The sequence below is a fragment of the Triturus cristatus genome, chromosome 3_1 (genome assembly GCF_964204655.1).
Source record: "Triturus cristatus chromosome 3_1, aTriCri1.1, whole genome shotgun sequence".
Taxonomy (NCBI): Eukaryota; Metazoa; Chordata; class Amphibia; order Caudata; family Salamandridae; genus Triturus; species Triturus cristatus.
In genome coordinates this window covers 275174287-275195599 of record NC_140583.1, presented here as the reverse complement: position 1 = coordinate 275195599, position 21313 = coordinate 275174287, and the positions used below count along the sequence as shown (strand labels likewise).

The following is a 21313-nucleotide window of genomic DNA, read 5'->3' as shown; positions in this document are numbered from 1 at the left end:
CAAGATCAAAAAGAAGTAAAGGAAACATTGTCTTCGTCAGTGGCTCAGAAGGTGAGCTGCTGGTCCAGAGAAATTGCGGATTCACACTTAGGGCCTTATTACGATGTCTGTTAGAATTGCCTCTGACTGACTCTGTGGCGGTCTCGAGACATCGCAATTACAATGGGACCTCACCATCAATGCAACTGCACCACAGTCGCATACTCCCATTTCTCAATGGGAGCTTGTACTACGGCCATAAACTGGCCACAGCTACTTGATGGAGATGTGGACTTTTATAGTTCCTCCATTCACAATGATGAACTGGTGGTCGTGAGGCGCATGCAGCACTCCGTAAAATGAACCAAAGGAGATGATGGAAGGAGCGCTAAAACTTTTCAGACACTCACCCCCAGTCACAGATCTGGGTTGAATCCATCATCGTTCTTTAGCTCACTTCCCCACCTCAGTTCAGACCCAGCCATATGCAAATCAGTCTTGACCCTGTGCCTCATGGGAACAGTCCAACCGAACTGTGAAGCCAGGTCTTCCTCGGACCGGAAACCAGCATCCTGGGACCTGTTTGGGGTAACACCATTACATAACACTCCATATAGCACACATACAAATTACCCTGATGGGTCTGGTCGCTTACCCAGGTTGCTGTACGTGGCACTGCCGGGGCTACCATCGGACAGGTCAGAGGATGCATCTCTTTCATCGTGTCTGGCACCGCTGGGAGGTGAAGCTGGCGTGACCGAGGTGGAACTACTACTGCCGGCACTGTCCTGCTTGATCGGACCCCCATGTTGCACCCAGGGGGCGGCATCATCTGCCCTCGCCTCGTCGGGTAGCTGGCTGCAAAGAGGTCAGAGATGAACATCAGACACAAACCTTTTTAACATCACTGCGCTCCCTCCCCCAGCCCACTGCTCCTTCACAAGAGGTGGGGAATGTTGTATGTGAATCTTTAAAAAAAAATATTCATCTTTTAGTCATGCGTCAAATTTTCCTTTTTCCGCCATCAAATTATTTAATCAAACGAAGTCTTAAAACACCGGCAATGAAAGTACAACAGCAGAATGACTTAGATTCGAGTATTCAACATCGATTCAACCCTCCTCTTCTAGAAAGCCGTCTGAGCCCTGCTACGCTTTGAGTATGCTCCATGGAGTCACCTGGGCCCAGGATCCCCCTACCAGACTGACCATAACAGCAATCCCAGCACAAGCCCAACTTCTTACCTTCACTTGCATGTGCACACACACACACACAGATTCCATTTATCTCGCCTAATCTTGCTCTCTGTTTTACCAACATGCCAAACATACGAGAAGGTGCGAAGATTAAGGAAGCGCCTGAGCACAATACTACCAGTTGACAGGGCTATGAGGTTCACCTGGTCAATCTTGACTAATGCTTTGAGACTAGCCATATGACTGCTGCAGGATTTGTGGATCTGTGACTCCGGTTATTGCGCTGCCTCTGCTTGTATGCTACAGACAACTGAGGACGGCTACTCACTCTTAACAAGCACACAGGCCAGTGTCACACGTGTCTAACAGCAACTTCAAACCGCCCTGAGCAATTCATATGTCACGGATGACTCTTACCGTCCACATCAAAACGAACTCACAACCCACAATCAATGTGTTACGGGCACCGCTACTACATGCAACCAACACATCTCCAAACACAAATAATTGTTTCACCTCACATGCAATAGCCTAACAATAAAAACCACCCTGTCCTTCCAATCTGACTTGCATATGGTCATACTCAGAGGGCGCACACACACACTGGACAGAAACGCCTAACCATCATGGACTGCACAACACAGCACCATCCATGTGGTTGGCAAAGGGCTGCTAAATCAAGAGCACTGTTACACATTGCACTGACATGCATGCTCTCTATGAACATAGATGAAAAAACTCCCATTAACACGCAACACCCTGGTATGCACACACACTGATACTGCATCGTAAACACAATCCACATTGTCCTGCACGTATATAAAGCACTGAACTCTAGCCAAGCTGTGGACAACTGCTTCCCCAACAACTTTCGAAATAAAAAAAAAGAAAAATATTCTTTGGCACACCATCTCATTTACATAAAACACCACAAATATATTTCTACAGTTGATTTGACACTAACTCACACAAGACATTTCGAAACCGAACACTGACTGCATAAACTTTACTAACCACACAAAAACGAACACCACCAGCAAAGACACTATCAAGCTGTGTCCTCCAGTTGGACTAACGGCCTTCCAGGGCCTGCAAGGACAGAAGCCCAGGCAGACAGCGTTGCGATGCCACTAACAATGGCAGTGGGCAGTGGGCACACATCAAATGTGAATAGCATAAGAACATATTCAGAGTTAGAAAAAGGATACAGAAATCATAAAAATCTAACATTCCAACTTCGGCATGTTCTGGGGGCCCAGCGGACTAATGCACTCACTCTAGGAAACCATGGGGCATATTAGAAAGGGCTTTATCGCCGCTTTAGCGGCACATTTTGCCACTAAAGCGGCTATTTTTTTTTATCGCCCTATCAGCAAGCTGTTGCTAACAGGCGTTAGCGACAGCTTTCTGGCGATAGTGGCCGGTTTTCCTATCGCCTTGCATGCCAGCGATAATTATCGCTAATGACATGCAAGGTAGGTGTTCCCAACTAAAAGCAACTAAAAAGAGTCGCTAACACAACTACCCCCTATTAGCAATGCAGGCGAAGCGATACAAAAAGTTGTGCTAAGTGTGTTCATCGCTAGTATTTAACACCTGCTAGAAACATGACTTACCTGTTTCTTCAATGGGAGGTGGATGGTCAGGCCAAGTCCACCATGGTGTTAATGCGTGAATATCGCTGGCATTTTGCCGCTATCGCTGGATATTTTATCACAGTGGAAATAAACGTTGCTAATAGTGTGTTATCTCCGCAAAAATATCCAGCGATCGGCGGCGATAAAAACAAACGTGCTAAGTGCGTTTTGCGATATTTATTGCAAGTTGTTGCTAATATCCCCCCCCCCCTGTTTCATCTCATGGTCACAGGTTCGAATGAAGTCGGATCCACTCAGCCTTCCATCCTTTCGAGGTCGATAAAATCAATACCACTATGTTGGTGAGCAATAAACACTTGTCATATCAACACCAAGACACCTAGGGTGCGTAACTAATACACACTACGCTGCTATGTTATTCGCTGTTCTAGCTATTGAAAATAAATCGACTTTACAGTAACAACATAGGGATTATTTGACAACAACCCTACTAATCATAGTTTCAGATTTGTTTTCCGCACTAGACTCTATAGATACATTTGAGCCCCAGTTTTAATGGACCGGTAGGGTGTTAATGTTCTCGCCGCACACCTTAAAGTGGATTTAAACGCCCCACCCTCTCGAGGATTAAAGCAAACCCGGAGGAAAGTGAGCCGCCGCCTCGGAGGAGCCCCCCCACCGCTGCGGCGAGCAGGCTCAGGGATCGGCTTGCACTTTCTCCTGCAGCAGCAGACACACCCTGGTCGGAAACTGTTAGAGGAACCGAAGCAAACGTGCACTTTAGCGCACCTCCACATACCCCGAAGAACAGGCGTGCAAGCTTCAGCGTGTGAAAGGCTCCAGGGGAAATGCACCGCTGCTGGGTGAGGAGCGGGTTCGGCTGCAAGAATTGGCCCCTTCTTTAAACTATGTTAAGGTAAAAAGAGAGACTTGTGTTCGCGCTGGTCTAAAACAGGGATCGTCTCTCTGGCTGCAACTCCCTCCATCCATGAAATCTGTGCGATTCTAATCCAGGGCCACTCTGGCCGCACCTTTCATCCTTCCAGGGCAGATAAGAGTGTGAATGGGCTTGGTACTCACAACTGTTTGTCAAGATCCAAACTAAGTTGAGTCTATTGTTGAACCTTATAAAAGCTATTAATATATAACTAGAGTGCGACGGTGCTGCAAGGGCACCAGGCAGAGACAGGCACTGGCCACCCTCGGGGCCCATAAAAATACCTGCTGCGTGTGAGCCTTTCTTTCACGAGTCCAACCGGCAGAAAGTTTGAGCGTGGAGATCAGAAATACCACCAGCCGCACACGCTCCTTTCACTGACGTAGCTGGATGGCTGGAGTGGGGTTCACTGCTCAGGTTCCTGCAGGGCCGCACATACACACACGCATGCTGTATCGAAGCATTTACATAGCGTTTACTATCCATAAGCGGGGCCTCGCGCGCTTCCATACACAGTCTCGTTCGTGCACAGATCACTTCAGCTATGACCGGCCAGGTGCGCAGCCTTCCTGGGCCCAAACAGATGTCTGGGCTGAGGTAGATTGGCCAAAAAGTCAATCAAAAAGATTTTCAGACAGGCCAGAGCTCCTGAAAGGCGAGAAGGGCTGAGGTTCAGTCAGTCGAATGCCACTCGCTCTGGACTTGAAGAGACTCTAACACAGCTACACGGAGGTTTCAGAGGGAGCGGCTTCTGCAGAAATCGAAATATGTCCAAACATGCCGGTCAGCCTTACACATGAAGAAGTGGCAGGTGTTTCAGACCCTCGGCTAGAGGGGCTGGCTCTCGACTCCGCCATGCATTTTTATCAAACGAACTGCGCTGGAAACAGGTTTGGCCGTCATTCTACTAAGAAATGACCCTCCACACAACCTTGATCAGTCGGTCTCCCTGCATTGGGTGGCCGGGCAGAGGTCAAAGGACTATCGGGGGCAGCTGCGAGTCCGAGGCACGGCCCTCCAAACTTCACACCCAAGCGCTGCAATCTACCGCCAGAGGCGCTACACACGAACTCACCGCTGATGGTCGCTCACGCAGCTCCCCATGAGCGCGAATTCTCGCAGGGCCCTCTTGAGCCGGACAATCATGATGTGGGGGTCCTCGGCGCCATGGATCCGGCGGCAGCAGACCCTTGGAGGGCGGCGAAGAGCGGGCCTGAACTCTGCTCTCTGAGCTCACCTGCGCCAAAGTGTTTACCTTCGGGGATGGGGCTGGGGGTGTGCCAGGTGGCCCAGGGGGAAGTGGAGCAGGCAGGCAGCCCAGCCCGTTTAACTCCTTCAGCGCCAGGGTTCTTGTTTACTTCCCCTTCGCTACAAGGCACACCCCGGTGTACCGTCGCAGGCGCGCTCATCCATTGTTGGTGCGCCTCGAAGTCCCAACTCCAACTGCTTCTCCATAAGTTCAACTTGGTTAATGCCGTCACATGATTTAAAATAATCCTAAGCAAAACACGTGTTAATGGGTCTGTAAACTCGATTCAGATCTCTGACGCCCCCCCCCCCCCCGACATTCCAAGCCCCTCCCGGCTCACCCACCCTCGCCACCACCTTGCCCTCAGCATCCTCCACAGTGACGGTTTCACATCGCCCACTCCCAAGTGCCAACAACGACCACAGAAATTCTGGATACGATTGGCAACCACAGATGCGGGCGTGGTTTAAGGCGCTCTGAAGCACCCTAAGTGATTTCCACTTGTATTTCCTGTTTTACATGTTTCGTCAACAATATAAATAGCTTTGGATGACTTTTCAATTGTCTTTCAAATGTCTTTAGATAATCGTTTAATTGCCTCTCTCCATGGGGGTACTTTAGAATGTCTCAAAAACACTCAACAGAAAAGTATTTAAATAAATATGAAAGGTATGTTTGGAAGACAGTCCCCAAGCGCGAGCGAGCTCTCCTTCTCATGGTTTCTCCACTGTTGTCCATCTTCGCCTCTTTGAAGTACACTCTCCTCTTTTCTACGGCCACGCCCTTATCTCATCACTGCCCACTTCGCTCTGAACACCCTTGAGCCCCCATCCTCCTCCCCTATGTTCACAGGTCACCCTGTTGACTCAACTCTCATCTTCTTGTCCTTCTATTCTCAGGTAGTTGTTCTCTTGTCTACCCAAGTTTCTCCTTTCCTTGTTCTCGGGTTGTTCTTGTCCCACTGTTCAGCTCTTTGTTTATGTTCTCCGCCATGCGTTTTCCTCGCCACTTCCCCCCCCCCCCATTATCAGGGCCATTGGAATTATGTGATTTTGCGGGTGCAGCGTTTTCTGTATAATTATGCATCTGCCCTATACGTCTATCAACTGCTGCATAATCTCAAAAGCACGACACGTTACTAAACAAGATGCGTTGGCGCACAGTGGAAGGCCCTTCGCAAAGGTTGACTGGTCACCGTTCTGGTGCTTTTTCTATATTTGGGAGTCAAAGTGGTACTAATGAGGTGAAACCTTTGCCCAGAAAGTGTTAACGAGCAAAATTGCCAAAACAAAGAGGTAATACTAGCGCAAAATGCGCCCAATTATGTTCCATAATTTGCCTTTTTCCTGCAGCATAATTTAGATAAACCTGACCAATATTTTGTCCTCCCCTGTCGCATAATTCCAATGGCCCTGCCTACTGTCCTCAACATATTTAGAGGGCTTGTTAGTTTAATGCACATACATCCTGCTCCTTGATCTTTCTCTCTTCTTCCCTCCCTTGTTCTTGTTTCTACCTCATTTACTAGTTCGTAACTCAATCACTCGTTTCTCTCCCAAGTGCTCACACTCTCAGTTTTCCATAGACCTTAGATGTTCTCATCAAGTCTCTGCATGCTTTATATCCACACATTCTGTTCTCACAAATGCTCTTAGCTCGCATCTTTCCAACGCTGACCATCTCCAAAGCAGAGGACGCTTTCCTTAATCAAGACTTCAGATGGTAAAAACTTTTTCATTTGTGTGGGACACGTCAAAGAGCGAGAGGACATCTCATCACCTTTATCATCAACGGAGAGATGGCTTGGTGCCAGGAGAGGTCTACGTCGTCTACTGCTTACTACATAGTCTACACCCCTTTGAAACGCATCCCAATGCAGGGTGTTTTATGTGCATCTCATGGCCTCGATACAAAACGCTTCACTTGAGAGGCTATCCCAGAACGCGAGAAACATGGAGTGGTAAGCTTCAGTGGCCATGCACTAAAGGACCGTGTCATTTTAGTGCATTTAGAGACGAGGTCCCATGCACTGAAGGACCTCGTCAATGGGAAGAATACCGTAGTCCCTTTGAGATCTTTGTATCCCAGGAAAGGAGATCTTTCAGAGATCAGACTCCGTTTCAAGTTTCTCCTTATTGAAGCAGTGGAGTCCAGCTTCTTTAGCAAATCCTTCAACAGCAGCACCTAGAAGTGCAGCTCAGGAACTTGGCACTACAAGAGGATCTCAGTTCACGTCTCCTACAAGCCCTGATATTAGGCAGTAGACCTATCGTGTGTCAAACACATTTCTAGAATATTGTGCCTTCAACAACAACAGTCCATGTTCTACAGAGATATTAAGGGTGTATTACTCGTTTTTTAAAGATTTTACTCATTCAGAATTCCTGCATCTAGAAGTCTTTTTCTAAATGTTCACAAATAGCTGTTACACTTTTTATCCAACGAGAACTCCCAGCATCATCAGCCACAAAAGTGACTGCGTGCATCTTTAAAATGAAAAACAGCGCTTGCAGTAAGAGATTGTAGGAGAGTAGGATCTGCTTCACATGTTTACCCCCACTTTTTGCTGGTGTTTCACTGTTTTTAGACTTTAGTCTGGCTGGGACCCTGCTATTCAGGGCCACGCATTACAGCAGCTAGTCGTGTTTGTCAGAGCTCAGGAGGCAACTTGATGGCAGAATTGGAGGCGCATGCTAAATAGGCTGCATCTCGTGAACTCTTCATGTTATTTGGCAAATGTTGTGAAGAGTGGAATCATTAAGTTAAGCCCTGATGAAGTTCCCCTTGAGGGAATGAAACGCGTTGGCTGATCATTTCTTATCACTCCCAAAAAAGAATCTTTTTGAAATAAAGAGGACATTTGAAAGTTATACTTTGGTTCTTTGGACTACTAGATACGTGCACCCCCATTTTTCTTTTTTATCAGCAATTAAGAAGTCTGAGAGTTTTGCCACCTCCCACCTTCACACCTGACAGACCCACAACCATGTGCCACAACGGCAGATCACGTTTGTACAGCTGACGGCGTGGTGGGGAGAGCGGTAGATGGGCAAGCGAGCAGCTGACTGCAGGGCACCAAGCCTAGCTCTAGCTTTCACACGCAATGCCATCTGAAGAGTTATAGGGCATCCGGGCAGCAGGTTCAGTGTGCTGTTCCATTAAGTGCACGTATGAAATGTCTATACTCCTCACCACATTACAAATTTATGTGGGAAAATGGAAGGTTGTATGTTTAGATGGGTACCAATGTCTTCTTGGCATGGTCCCCTGATGCAGCAGCCACAGGCGGACGGGCTGAAGTGGAGAGGGCCGCGCCAGACACTTCCAGTCTCCCACTGCGTGCACCTCCGAGCACTGTCTGGCTCTTGGCCAGCTTCAATGCGCCCCACTGAATTTCACGGTCTACCTGTTTCTACAAAGAAATTAACTTTTAGCTAAACCTATAGTGCTGCAAGACACAACTGAACTACCTCTGTCCTGTCTACCAAAATATTGATGGCAATAAAAGGGTCCGAGTTGCTGTTCTGAGTGTAGCCAAAGCCTGCAACGTATTTTAAAGACTTGGTAACAATAGGTTAAACAATTATGCAGACAAGCCAGACCTTAAAACTCAGAACTATGATGTCACTGTACCCAAAACAGGCGGAAAACAACTTGTATATAGTCATCGACATTGGGTATTTCCTCCTCCGCAGCATCATCAGTGGTGCCCAGGCCGATGCTGGCAATCATAACGTGAGGAAGAGACTCCTACCCAGAAGGCTGCAGGACTCGCCGCACCTGTGTGGAGGAGCAGCCAGAAGGGCCGGGGTCTTCAAATTAAAGTCAGAAAGGCTGACCCGCGAGACCAGGCACACAATGCTGATCAGAGCGCACAGCTCGCCACACCTCGAGAGAGGTTAGTGTTATCTGAGACAGTATTGGCGCGTTAGGTGAGATGCTGACCTCTAACTGTAAGTGATCAATTATGAGTGGGGCCCGGAGGACAAGAGGCAGCCCCCGGCCTAGCGCCTTGATACGCAAGACCACGGACTGCTGCAGGGACGAGGGATTCCATCCTGTGCAGTAACAGAAGGCTGAAAGGGAGTTGAGATGACTCACGAAATCTGCTGGCCAGTGCCATGGAAACAAAGAGAGGACTAAAGAAAAGAGTAGCCAAAGGCATAACCTCGGATTTTTTTAAAAGAGGGGATTGTAGAGGAGGTTGAGGGTTTAAGGAGAATCGGGGGTGCATAGACCAGAAAGGCATAACAAGCATTGCCAAAGCCAATAGGTATCACATTTTGGACCTATTGGCTTAGCTAAAGCAACATGAGGAAGTAGCAGCCTTTTTATGTGGGGTTCTGCTGCCACGCACTGGTGACTTGATGCTGCAGAAACTCTCTCTTCAGCTCCAAAACATTAATTTCATGAAACAACAAGTACAAAAAAAAAAAATCATGTTATTATACTTGCTGCTTAAGTAGTTCAGGGACTTAAATGCAGGTTAAATCTTCAGTTATCCTACGCAATGCCTGAATGCAGTTTTTAAAAGCCCCATGGCTCTCTGGGGCTTAGCAAACACCAAGTCTATACTCAGCTGAAAGAAGAGGCTTACAGACAGCCAACAAACCTCAAAACAACCAATCCCGAGCTTAATATGGCAGAGAACCCGAACCAGACATTCTCAAAGAGAACAAGGTCAGAAGAGGCCGGAGGTCACACATTCTGGTCAGCTTTGTAATGATTTCCCAAGACCCGATCCAACAAGTAAACCAGATATGAGCTTGAATGTTATTCTTGGACACTGACTTGAATTCTAGGCTATATTTACATCATTAAACGGTTTACATTCTCACGAAAAGCTGTTTTCCAAACGAATTGAAGGTATAAAAGTTCTCATCGGTACAGTGCCAGATAAATATTTGCTCTAAAAATAACTTTTTGGGAAGAGACCTTTAACTGTCTGTGGTGGCAACAGAGCACAGACAAAGGGAAGCCATTGATGATATACAAAGTGACGCGCCAACCTGCAGTGTCACAATTAAAAACACGTCTGCGGCATCCAGCGCAGTATGTAAGGTGTCCAAATCAAAGTAGGGCGCTCCAAGAACAATGATTTAGATATAGGAGAGATCTTTTCATGCTGAGAGACGCTGCCAGCCTGTAGATAAAAGACTCAATCAGCTGTGCCCTATCACAGAGGTAGCAATATCTTTAGATGATAATACAGACATGCGCATGATTGCCTCGAATTTACCAAACGCCGAATGCTGTCACTGTCCTTTTCGTCACCAAAAGAAAGTACTTTCACAGATAAGGTGTAACTATAACCGGATAGTGAAACAATGATTTCCTGAGCGACCTTTAATATCCAGACAGAGAGATACTTGTTATGCTAATGCTGCTCTGCATTTCCAACTCGAGTAAATCAATGCTAAAATATGTCGAGAAGCAACATGGCGCTGTTGGGCTGGCCCAGGACCTCTTTCCTTGAGTATACCATGTGCATACAATAAAGCTATTGGCTTTGCTTATGCTTTATGGCGTTGCTGTAGAGCCAAGAACTGGAATGGCCTCCCCCTCCAGGTCCGTGCAGCCCCCTCACTGGCAGACTTCAGAAAGAGACTCAAAACCTGGCTCTCCGACGGAGACCCATAGTGGAAACAGAGCTGCGCTTTACAATTGCTGACTGATTGATTGAGCAAAACTGTACAAATTTGAAGAATCCACTTTCCTCCTGTGCCTCACTAACCCGACATGTCAAATCCGAAGTGTGTTGGATTTTCAAAGGCTTCATGGACACACCCAATTAGGAACCAACCATAAGAAATCCTAAATATCTTTTGGGATTGTAAGGAGCGGGTCACTTACTTGTGGGTGATGGCAACATTGTCTACATCACTGTTAATTAAAACAGGACTACAATTATCATTGCCCATGCCACTTGCCAGTGCATAGAATGAAGGTAAATACCTTTTAGTTGGAAATTCATAATTCTTATCTTTTCTCTGGTTTTGCATGCATATGCATGTATCTATGCATTGGTATAAATAAAGCGCAAAGCCAGCTACATTGCAACAAAGTGTTGAGTAAGGGTGGGAGTCCTGAGTTAAGATTCAGGATTGTTTACAGTCAAGCAGGATGTTCGTGGGTAGCAGCCCCTATATTCTCTGAAGGTGTAGATCTTCAAATCCTTTCTGTGCTGCAGGAGGATTGGAACAGTTCTGATGTTGATGGGGATGTTGGTCCAGAACCTGCGAGCTTAGATGAAGCAAGTTAGTCCTCTGGTTTTCTCTCTTTTTGCAGTCCACTCTTGGATACCCCCGTTTTAGGTCTCGCCTGACCCAGCGCATGCGCTGGTCTGGCGAGACTTATTGAGAGGGCTCCAAAAAGTGCTACCAGGCCAGCCTAGAGCTACAGTGCACGTGTGCGGGCGCGCGCGCCACTTTTACCGCGATCGCTTTCACTTTTGCGGCCACACGGCCGCTTGGCATAGCCAATAGGTCTCGCTTTTGGGACCTTATAAGTGTTTAGTTATGCAACTGTTGCATGGCTAAACACTTATAAGGTCCCAAAGGCGAGACCTATTGGCTATGCCAATGCTTGTTTTATTTGCATGTTCCCTACCACCATGATAATTTCCTCCCTGCCAAATCAGCTACCGCACAAACATCTCTACCAACGCATCCATGTGATACGCATTTGTTTGATTTGATCCTGGAAAGATAACTATCTCTGAATGTACTGATAGAAAATGTCAACACCTCAGGTAGTGAGTTGAAGAACCTATGGTAGGCAAAGGTGAAACTTTAATTGGATAATGGGAGGGACACACAATCTTATAACTAGCTCAAGAAGTGAAAATCAAATTTCTGAAGGTAAGTAATATGCAGCCTTTGTGGTAGCTTTAAGAAAAAGCAATTGTGATAGGGAGCTTCGACTAGAAAGACAAGAAACTGTTTGTAGTCATTGTTCAATTAGAAATACCAATACAAACTTTGACTCAGCCTCTTATGCTCTTGGAATAGATGTATACATTGCTTAAGTGCCGGCAATATGACTCTGAAAGGCATGTGCAAAATATTGTATGAAGGAGCCATCAAGGGATGTTTTTTGGCCACAGCCTACATCTTAGACTCCCCCATGGACCACGCATGCAAACTCGGAACCATCCTAGACTCCGAATTCCAAATAGACCACCAAATCAACATGGTCTCATTTTCCCATTTCCACACCCTCCAACTTCTAAGCAAGGCCTTCAACTGGATCACCCTTGAACACAAGAAAGCCATCACCCCCGCCCTCATCATCAGCAGAATCGACTACAGAAATGCTCTCTATGCCGGAATCAACAAGAACCTCACCTGTAAACTACAGAACGCCTCCGCCAGGCAAGTTCTCAACCTACCACATCACTGGCACATCACCGAACACATGTGGACACTTAATTGGCTCCCCATCGAGAAGAGAATCACCTTCAAACTACTCAACCACGCCCACAAAGACCTCCAGAACGCCGGACCTGCCTACTTGAACCACTGCATCTCATTTCACGCACCCCAAAGATCCCTCCGATCAGCCCAGCTCTCCCTCGCTACGGTACCACGCATCAAGAAGACCAGAACAGGAGGCTGCTCCACCTTTCTCGCGACCAATGCATGGAACACCCTCCCACTCCACCTCAGACAGACACCAACACTCTCAAAGTTCACATAGGACTTCAAGACCTGGCTCTTCGATGGAACGCCATAAAATTCCAGGATCGGCGCTCCCTCTCCCCTCTCCAGTGCCTTGAGACCCTTACGTGTGAGTAGTTGTGTTTAACAAACCTATGATTGATTGATTGATTGATTAATTAATTAGACTAAAGACATCTTGGTGACATTCAAAAAGCTGAACTAGGAATGCATTCCGCTCGTTGCTTAATATTGGTTTTGTAGTTTGTAACTCAATTTTGCTGGCTTTCTATTTGCTGGCTTTATATGCTTTAGGCTGTCCATCTTGAGTTGGTCCCCCCTTCTGCCAAAACCTGGTTTGCTGTATTCTCCCATGAACTCACTTTCTGTAATCAGGCCTTTACATCTTGTTTTATCTTGTCATATCTGCTGTGCATTCAAAGACAGAGGTCAATTATCAAGATCTCTCTTCACAGGAGCTTGGTGTTTACTTTTCTTTCTCTGACTTCAAAGTGAGAGAATTTATGTGACAATCCTGATGAGTATCCGTGAAAGAGGAGAGGCCATATGATTTTTTTTTTCTAGCTGATGTTTCAGAATATATCAGAATTAGTACAAATAAAGCACATTTTTTGAAAATTCTGAAGTGTGTTGGAAAGCAATATTTGAATATGATCAAAACACATTATTACACCAGGTGATGACATTTGCAAATATAACGTTTGTGTAAAGTAAAACTGTATTTTGGTGCAAATGTAATGGTCATATCAATTGAAAACGTGTTGTCTATAATGACAGTGTGCTACCACACCATGCATACTCCACACTATACCAATCCATGCCAATCAATGCCATGCCACTCCACTCTATGCCACACCACTCTACATGCTACTCCACGCCTCTCCACTCTAAGACACTCCTAAGCCATGTGACTCCACGCCACTTCAATCTATGCCACTCACTACATGACAAAACATGCCCCTCCACTCCACACCACTTACCCCACTCCTCCTCAGTCCAATCTATCCCATTCCCCTCCAATGTACCCCAACCAACTTCACTTGCTACAATGAACCCCAATCTATTCCTCTCCAATTTACCGCACTCCACCCTGTCCCACCCCAATTTGTCCACTCCACTCTACCCCACTACGATCCAGTCTACCCCACTCCACTCCACTCCACTCCAATGTACCCCAATTCAATCCACTCAACCACAATCTATCCCACTCCAAACTAGACAGTAATCTATCCAATTCCTCTCCACTCTAATCTACCCCACACCACGATAACCTACCCCACTCCAATCTACCACAATCTACCCCCTCCAAACTAACACAACCTACCCCATTCCACTCCAATCCACCACACTCCAACCCACCCAATCTACCCCGCTCCACTCTAGCACACTCCACTCTACCCAAATCTACCCCACTCCACTTCGCTCCATTCTACCCCACTCCACTCAAATTACTACACTCTACTCCACCCCACTCCACTACAATCTAACCAGCTCCAATCTACCCCTTCCAGATCTACCCACCCCCACTATACCCAGTCTACTCCACTCTAATCTACCCCACTTCAGTCTATCCTAATCTCCCCTAATCCACCCACCCCACTGCTATCTAGCCCACCCCACTCCAATCTTTCCTCTTCAGTTTACCCCACTCCATTCCAACCTACCCATCTCTAATCCACCCAATCTACTCAATTTCACCCTAATCTACCCCACTATATTCCACTCCGATCTATCCAGCTCCACTCCACACTTCCCAAGCTATCTCACTCCAATCTGATCTCCACTCCACTCTATCTAACTCCACTTTACCCCAATACACTCCAATCTACCCCTCCCCACTACCCCCCAAAGTGCTCACACTAATCTTTTCCAGCCAATCGGCTCCACTGTGAACTGCTCCAATCTACCCAACCCCATCTAAATCTACCCCACACCTCCCTATCCCACTCCACTCCAATCTACTCCACTTCACTCCAATTTACCCTACCATAATCCCACTTCACTCTAACCCATTCTAATCTACCCACTCCAATCTATTCCACTCTACTCCAATCTAACCCACTCCACTCCAATCTGCACCAATTCAGTCTATCCCACTCCACTCTTCCTCAATCTACTCCAATCCACCCCACTCCAATCTGTCCCACCCCATTCCAATCTACCCCACACCATTCCACCGAATCTACCCCAATCTACCCCCACTTCATTCCATTCTGACTATAATCCACCCAATCTACAGCACTCCACTCCAATCTACCCGACTGCGCTCCAGTATACCCCACTCTACTCTACTCTACCCCAATCCATCCCACTCCACTCTACCCCACTCCTCTCCAATACATCCCACTCCACTCTGCCCCAATCAAACCTACTCCAATCTACCCTACTACCCCACTCCAATCGGCCCTACTCCAAACAACCCCACTCCAATCTACTCCACTCCAATCTACTCCACTCCAATCTACTCCACTCCATCCCTCTCCACCCCAATCCACCATGCTAAAGTGCCCAGCTCCCGACTCCAATCAACCGCGATTACCCCACTCCACCCCACTCCAATGTACCCCAATTCACCCCAGTCCATTCGACCCCACTCTACAGCAATTTACCCCCCCCCATCTATGCCATTCCACTCTACCTCACCCTAATCCACGCCACTGAAGTTTAGCCATGCTGAACAGCAGCCACGCTGTTGTACATAATGGCTAATACATTGCCAAAGGCAATAGCTCACGCATAGGCTTTGCCATTGCTTGCTGGTTTTGGATTCTTTTCTTCGATGTCGTGCCTTTTTAGGTCTCGCGCCTCGCGTTGCAGTGCGAAACACTGCTCGCGCAGCATGAGACGTCTTGTAAGGGGGTTCTGGAAGCTGACCACACGCTTGTGGGTGTGGTTTTGCTTTTGCCTCCAGCCATTGGGATTCACGCGTTTTTTTTTTTAAAAGGCACGCAATTGGGCAAAGGCGGGCGCATGTCCGGCCTTTGCTCCGCCCATTCCCATCTGTGTCTAGCACACGCAGCAGCGCGCGTTTGCCTCGCTGCCGCGCTCCCTCGCCTCCGCTCCTCTGTGGTGCGCGTGCACCACTGGTTTCCTTTCACTTTCGCGCCGCCCTGCCGTGTCACTTTCACAGCCGCGCGGCCATAGCTTTTTCTCCTTGGGGCAGGAGGAAAGGTTGGACAAGCTTGCGAAAAGTTACGGACAGGAAAGAGGAGATCACAACTTGGAAGGAGTCCCGCGGCATACAGAGGTTTATTTTTTTGTCTCTTATGTTCTATGTTTTGTACGAGGACACCGGAACGTTGAAGGAAAAATCAGGACTGCACATTCCAAAACATTAGTAGAGAAAAGAAAAAACGTGCAACTAATTGCTTGGGGGGGTTCTTTCTATAATTTTGTGCACTTTTAAAACTTTATAAGTGTGCACGTCTCTTCCGACTCCACTATACCGGATTAAAAACCTATTTAAAGGCAAGCGGTTTTAAAACGTTTCAGTTTTTTGCTACTGTTCACTAACTCTCTAGACTGTTTAGCTCTGGTTTTGTGTTGCTTCTGGACGGCGGTATAATTCACAAATTAACAAATATAAAGGTCTTTTTTTAAGAAAAAGGAATTTCCCTTTCTGCTGTGGACCGTATTTTCTTTTTTTCTACGTCCTGTACCTCTTAATTGGATGTAAAAAAAAATTGATTACGGTCTAGAAATTTAAGAAGCATCTTTTTTAACGTGAGGTTTTGCTTGTTCTACGGAAAGAAATCATGGAACGGTCTCAAACAGAAAACATAGTGAAACCTAAAACAAAAAGCCGCTAAATGATTTTTTTGCTCACCAAAACTGGAGAAATCTCTTCACAGTAGTTTCCTGTGGAAGCTGAAGTGAAAGACTAAAAGTATTTCTTAGATTGTAAGGCCAACTGATGGACTGCTTTGCCGCCGCCTCCTCCGGGAGCGCTCCTTACTTGTTTACGTCACAAATACCCCCTCCCCTCTTATACCACCCGGACGCACGCTGTCCCAGGCCGAGGATGAGGGTCGGTTCCTGCGAACATCCAAATAGAGGTTTCTTTATCGGCGGTTCCACTGCCCTCCCTGCATGGCACTACTGGTAAAACATTAAAGCCAAACTCTAGTTCTTTCCCTTCCCCTACATGTTCTCTGTGATGCCTGCTGAAGACTGAAGTAACAGAACAGAATTCGAGATGGACACCCCAGCAGCCAACAAAATGCAGCCGCTTCTTTGTATAGGTCTTGTTTGTATTATGTTTGTCCACTTAGCTGGTTACTGTACTGGGTTGTCGATTCTGAGATATAGCCTTGAGCAGGCATATGTTAAGGAGAAGTGGTGGAGATTTGTGCTGGGGTGGACTTTGTCACAATCATCCCAAGTCTGATTGTCATAAGATGCCAAGAAGTTGCTGTAGTATGTTACTAGTCGGGACCTTCAGTGTTGGTTGAAGTTGAGTACTGCTTTGGATAGTGGTATTTGGCAGATCTCTTCAGTTAATTTTGTGCCTGTTCAGTTGGCAGTGGGTGTTTTTATTACTGTGGTCTGGCATAGTACTGGGTCCTGGATATGGCCCATAGCATGTTTGTCATGCAAGTGTCATGCAGTAAAAGGGAATTACTACGCAGTCTTTATGAACTACAATCGACTGACTGTCGAGTGCTATACTTTCAGTGCGAGTTATAGTGTATTTGCGTTACATAGTACATGCTTTGCCTGACGAGGCATTGTTGTGCTTAATGCTAGGCAGAACACTGCTCCGGGTCTCTGGGTTGTTTGGTTTTTAAGTCAGTTCTTGTTGGTCATTGGCATTAGTCTTGCACTCTACGGGAACCACTCCATGCCTTTACCCAAGTATTTTGTGCGATCAGATTCCATTTGTTGGAATTAGGTGTGATCTTTAGGGCAGCGCGTGAATTTATGCATGGATTAGTGGTATTTATAGAGCTACAGAAGTTCAGATGTTGAGGAGTAGGACTTTTAAAGGAGAGGCTGTGGTATTCGAAATAAGTTGTGTGGAATTTGCATAGCTATAATGAGGGTTAGGGCACACATACATGTAAGTCAGAGGAGCTGCACTCAGAGCGAAGGCATGCACGGGATCAAAAGCAAGAAGTCATTTGAAAGAAATGTGACTTGGGAGTCAAGTCAAACTGTTTTCATGCAGGGTTTTTAGGAATTTGTGGAGCTTTTTGAGACGGCATGCAAACCTGTAAAAAGGAGAGAAAGTTGTCCGCTCTGATCGGAGCAGTAAGACGTGTAGCATATAGTAATATGATGTTATCATCCAGTTTGGGGGACAATTGGAAATATCAGTTTCCAATTACTAAAGTTAATTTACTTATTGGTAGAAGGAAAATGTTACTTTCCTGCAACAATTTGCAGCCTTTAGTGTTAGCATTTTTAGGTCGAGCATGGGCGAGCCTTACTCTATTGGAGTATGGAATAGAAGCCCCGCCCACTTAAGACAAGCAACTGCATTGTAGAAGCATGGCTCGTGTGTGTAAGATGTTTTGGAACTGTGGTGAGTTTGCGCCTTTTTCTCATTGTTTAGTCTTTTTAGAAGTACACCTTATTTTCAAAACATTATTCATTTTGAGGAAATAGAGCATTGATGTATACATGTGAAAAAAGGCGCACTTACAGTGCTGACTATTAATGGTCTGTATTTTTTTTGTTCATTTTAAATGCATTTATGTTGCTAGCAGGGGGAGCAGTTAGTGGCTAACACACACCAACCAGTTCATACGTGGGCGTGGGGAGAGGAGAGCAGGACTTCAACACTAAGATGTTATATGTTCGTTTGAGCTTTGCTGTAGGTGTTTTAAGTTTTTTAAGTCAATGCACCAACTATCGGGGTTACAGTAATTTAGCAGCATCTATAAAGTACTCAAGGGCCCCTAGATTTCAATCCCTAACAAAACGTGTCTTGCTAAGAGAACGCCCAGTTTTAAATGTCAGCAATCTGGTCCTCTGCTTATGACTGTTGCAGACAGCTGTTGAGTATCCGCGTACAGCTCTTGTGCCCAGGCCGTGCATGGCCAATACTGATCATACTGCTCCTTCTGCATAGAAAGCTCCAGCCGCGTGCTGTCTCGAAGGAAACAGTGGAGTCTAATAAACTAATGTATGGCCGAAATAGGAGATCACTGTGTGACATAGCACGCTTCCAGATGTGCAAAAATGGGTCTCAGTGTTGGATGCTGCTTAAGTGGAACACTTACAGACTTTTAAGTATTGCTAATTTCTCAATCTGTGCAGTGCGTTTGGGTGGGAACGTAGAGGTGTATGTCATTGTACCAATACTTAATTGACTGTAATGCATGTTTTGGAAGACCGCGCATGCTAAAATGTTTCGGCTGAATACTGTTTCTTCTTTATCATCCCAAAATGAAGGGTCGGTGCATTGTTGCAGCAATAAACCACTCAAGCATATATATCAATCTATTGTGCCTGTTGTACAAGGAAATATATGGATTTTTCTGGATTAGACTGTAGCGGGCCCCTGCCCCAGATAAAAATCTTCAAACCCTTTTTCACAAACCCATGCAAATCAAGCATCTGTCTGTCATCCATGTGAGTATGTATGTGACCAGTAAATGAGGGTCTTTTTAGGTTCAGCCTGGGCAGCGCATGCGCTGCTCTACGGCATGCTGGTTTGGAGTATGGGATAGAAGCCCCGCCCACATTTGTCATTGGCTTGTCATTGCCCTTCGTAAATGCTGCCTTCTGATACGTTAATAGGCTTGTTATTCCCTCCTTAGTACCGCCTTGTCTTAATTTGTAACCTCCCATGAGGACTGACACTTTTACTTCGGTTGTTACACAGTACGTTTTTTTGTTCCTTAAGCACTGTTTTCTTTAAGTTTCACCTACTGCAAGGATGACCTGCTTTCCTGCAATGCCGCTTCTTTGGATAGGTCTCGCATTTACAAGTTTGAGCTACTGGCATTGTAAATGACTATGCCTTTTTATTTCTTAATTAGCAAAACAGATAAAAGGCATTGTCATTTACAATGCCAATAATTTAAACTCTGGCAAATGCGAGACCTATTGCATTGCAAATGCTTGTTTTACGTGATATTGCAGTGGTTTTAGATTTGTACACTAGTCGGAATATATGATTTTGCATTTTAATAATATAAACGTCATAAACAACACTTAACTTTTACTCAGACGGTGCAGGTGGAAGAGGAGACTAAAAAACAGTGTTAAACTTTACCCAAGAACCCAAAGTTTGCATTCAGCATCGAACTGAAGGCAAGGGGTGCACACACACGGGCTTGTAAAGAATGTGCTACTTGAAAGATGAACAGGGGTAAGAAACACACAGTTAGGGTGCAGTGTACCAGTCCAGAAGGAAGGGGGTTTCCTATATACACAGATTTGTGATGGCCTCTGTGGCAGCAAGACTCAGCGGATAAGATAACAAGCTGGGTGGGGTCATGTGGTTGGGACAAGCACATCCCAGCTGAATGCGTTAAAGATAACCTCCCTGTCGGACAGGCCCTGGGAAAGAAACCCAGAGGAACGAGAATTTCCGCTCAGTTATTTACTGGTAACAGCGCATAGTTTTCAGAGAGGAATGCGCACGCCACCCCCCCCCCCCCCACCCCTCCTCCATAAGGGATCTGTGCTGTAACTCTCCCACAGAAATATCATTTTTTTTAAACATCTGTGAGTGCAGAGGAACTAACACACAAAACCCAGAACATGCTGCAACTTTACCACAAAAGCAGAAACACACCACCCGCCACAGGCTGCTACTTCATTGCATACGCACAACACAAAGACACGACTACAGGCTGCAATCCTGTCACAGGAGTACAAGCAAAATAAGTTGCAGGTTCATTACAGGAAGAACAAGCATTGAAAATGCAATAGATATCGCCATTGATAAAGTTAAAGCCATTTGCTTTGCTAATGGTATTGTGTAGCAAAACAAATGGTTTTAACCTAATGAAAGGCAAGACTTACGTTTTTTAAAGGGGGGTACATGCCTCCCCCCCCCCCCCCTTAAGTATTTAATGACCCGGGAACACCATCCCCCAGGGCCAGCTCAATTGCTGTAACCCCCAGAACACAGCAGTTTCCATGTCTTTGAATGCACAGCAAATGTGACAAGATAAGAACAAAATGTAAAGGCCTGTTTACAGAAAGAAAGCTGTCATGGAAGAATACAGTAAACATACTTTGCCCCGGAGGAGGGACCAAAAAAACATGCTGGACACTCTAAAACAAATAAAGCCAACAAATTGAAAGCAAGCAAATGTGTGTTACAAACCACAAAGTCAATGATAACTATGGATGGAATGCATTCTTAGGTCAGCTTTTAGAATGTCCCCAGAAGTCTTAAGTAACCAGGCTGCTTCCCTGACTGGTAGATTTCGTCCTAAATAGTGATGACTGCAGTTCTTAAATTAGTTTTTCTTAGTAAAGCTCCAGGCTCACGCATTAATTTATTTCTCCAGTCATACAGTCACACCTCTGCTGCTTTACAGCGGGGCCCTGACTGGCATTTTGTTGGGCTCCAGTCTGCATAGTGGGGGCAGGTAGCTGCTGCATTAGGCCTTACTGTGCTGTGTATAGCGCATGCGCACGGAGCTGTGCTACTTTTACGAAAACAGGCACGCGAGACAGGGTCACAGAACATATCGGCAGGGTCTGGTGAGACG

General features: G+C 46.1%; 1 protein-coding gene across 5 annotated transcripts in view; it reads right to left on the bottom strand.

Moving 5' to 3' along the window:
• The window catches only part of PEAK1 (pseudopodium enriched atypical kinase 1), a 523641-nt gene that overhangs the window by 17955 nt on the left and 484373 nt on the right, over nucleotides 1-21313 (bottom strand). For all 5 annotated transcript variants that reach the window (XM_085643878.1, XM_085643881.1, XM_085643879.1 and 2 more), the window contains one exon: nucleotides 635-837. In XM_085643878.1, coding sequence (XP_085500004.1) covers nucleotides 635-837 — 203 coding nt within the window. The remainder of the gene's footprint in view (nucleotides 1-634; nucleotides 838-21313) is intronic.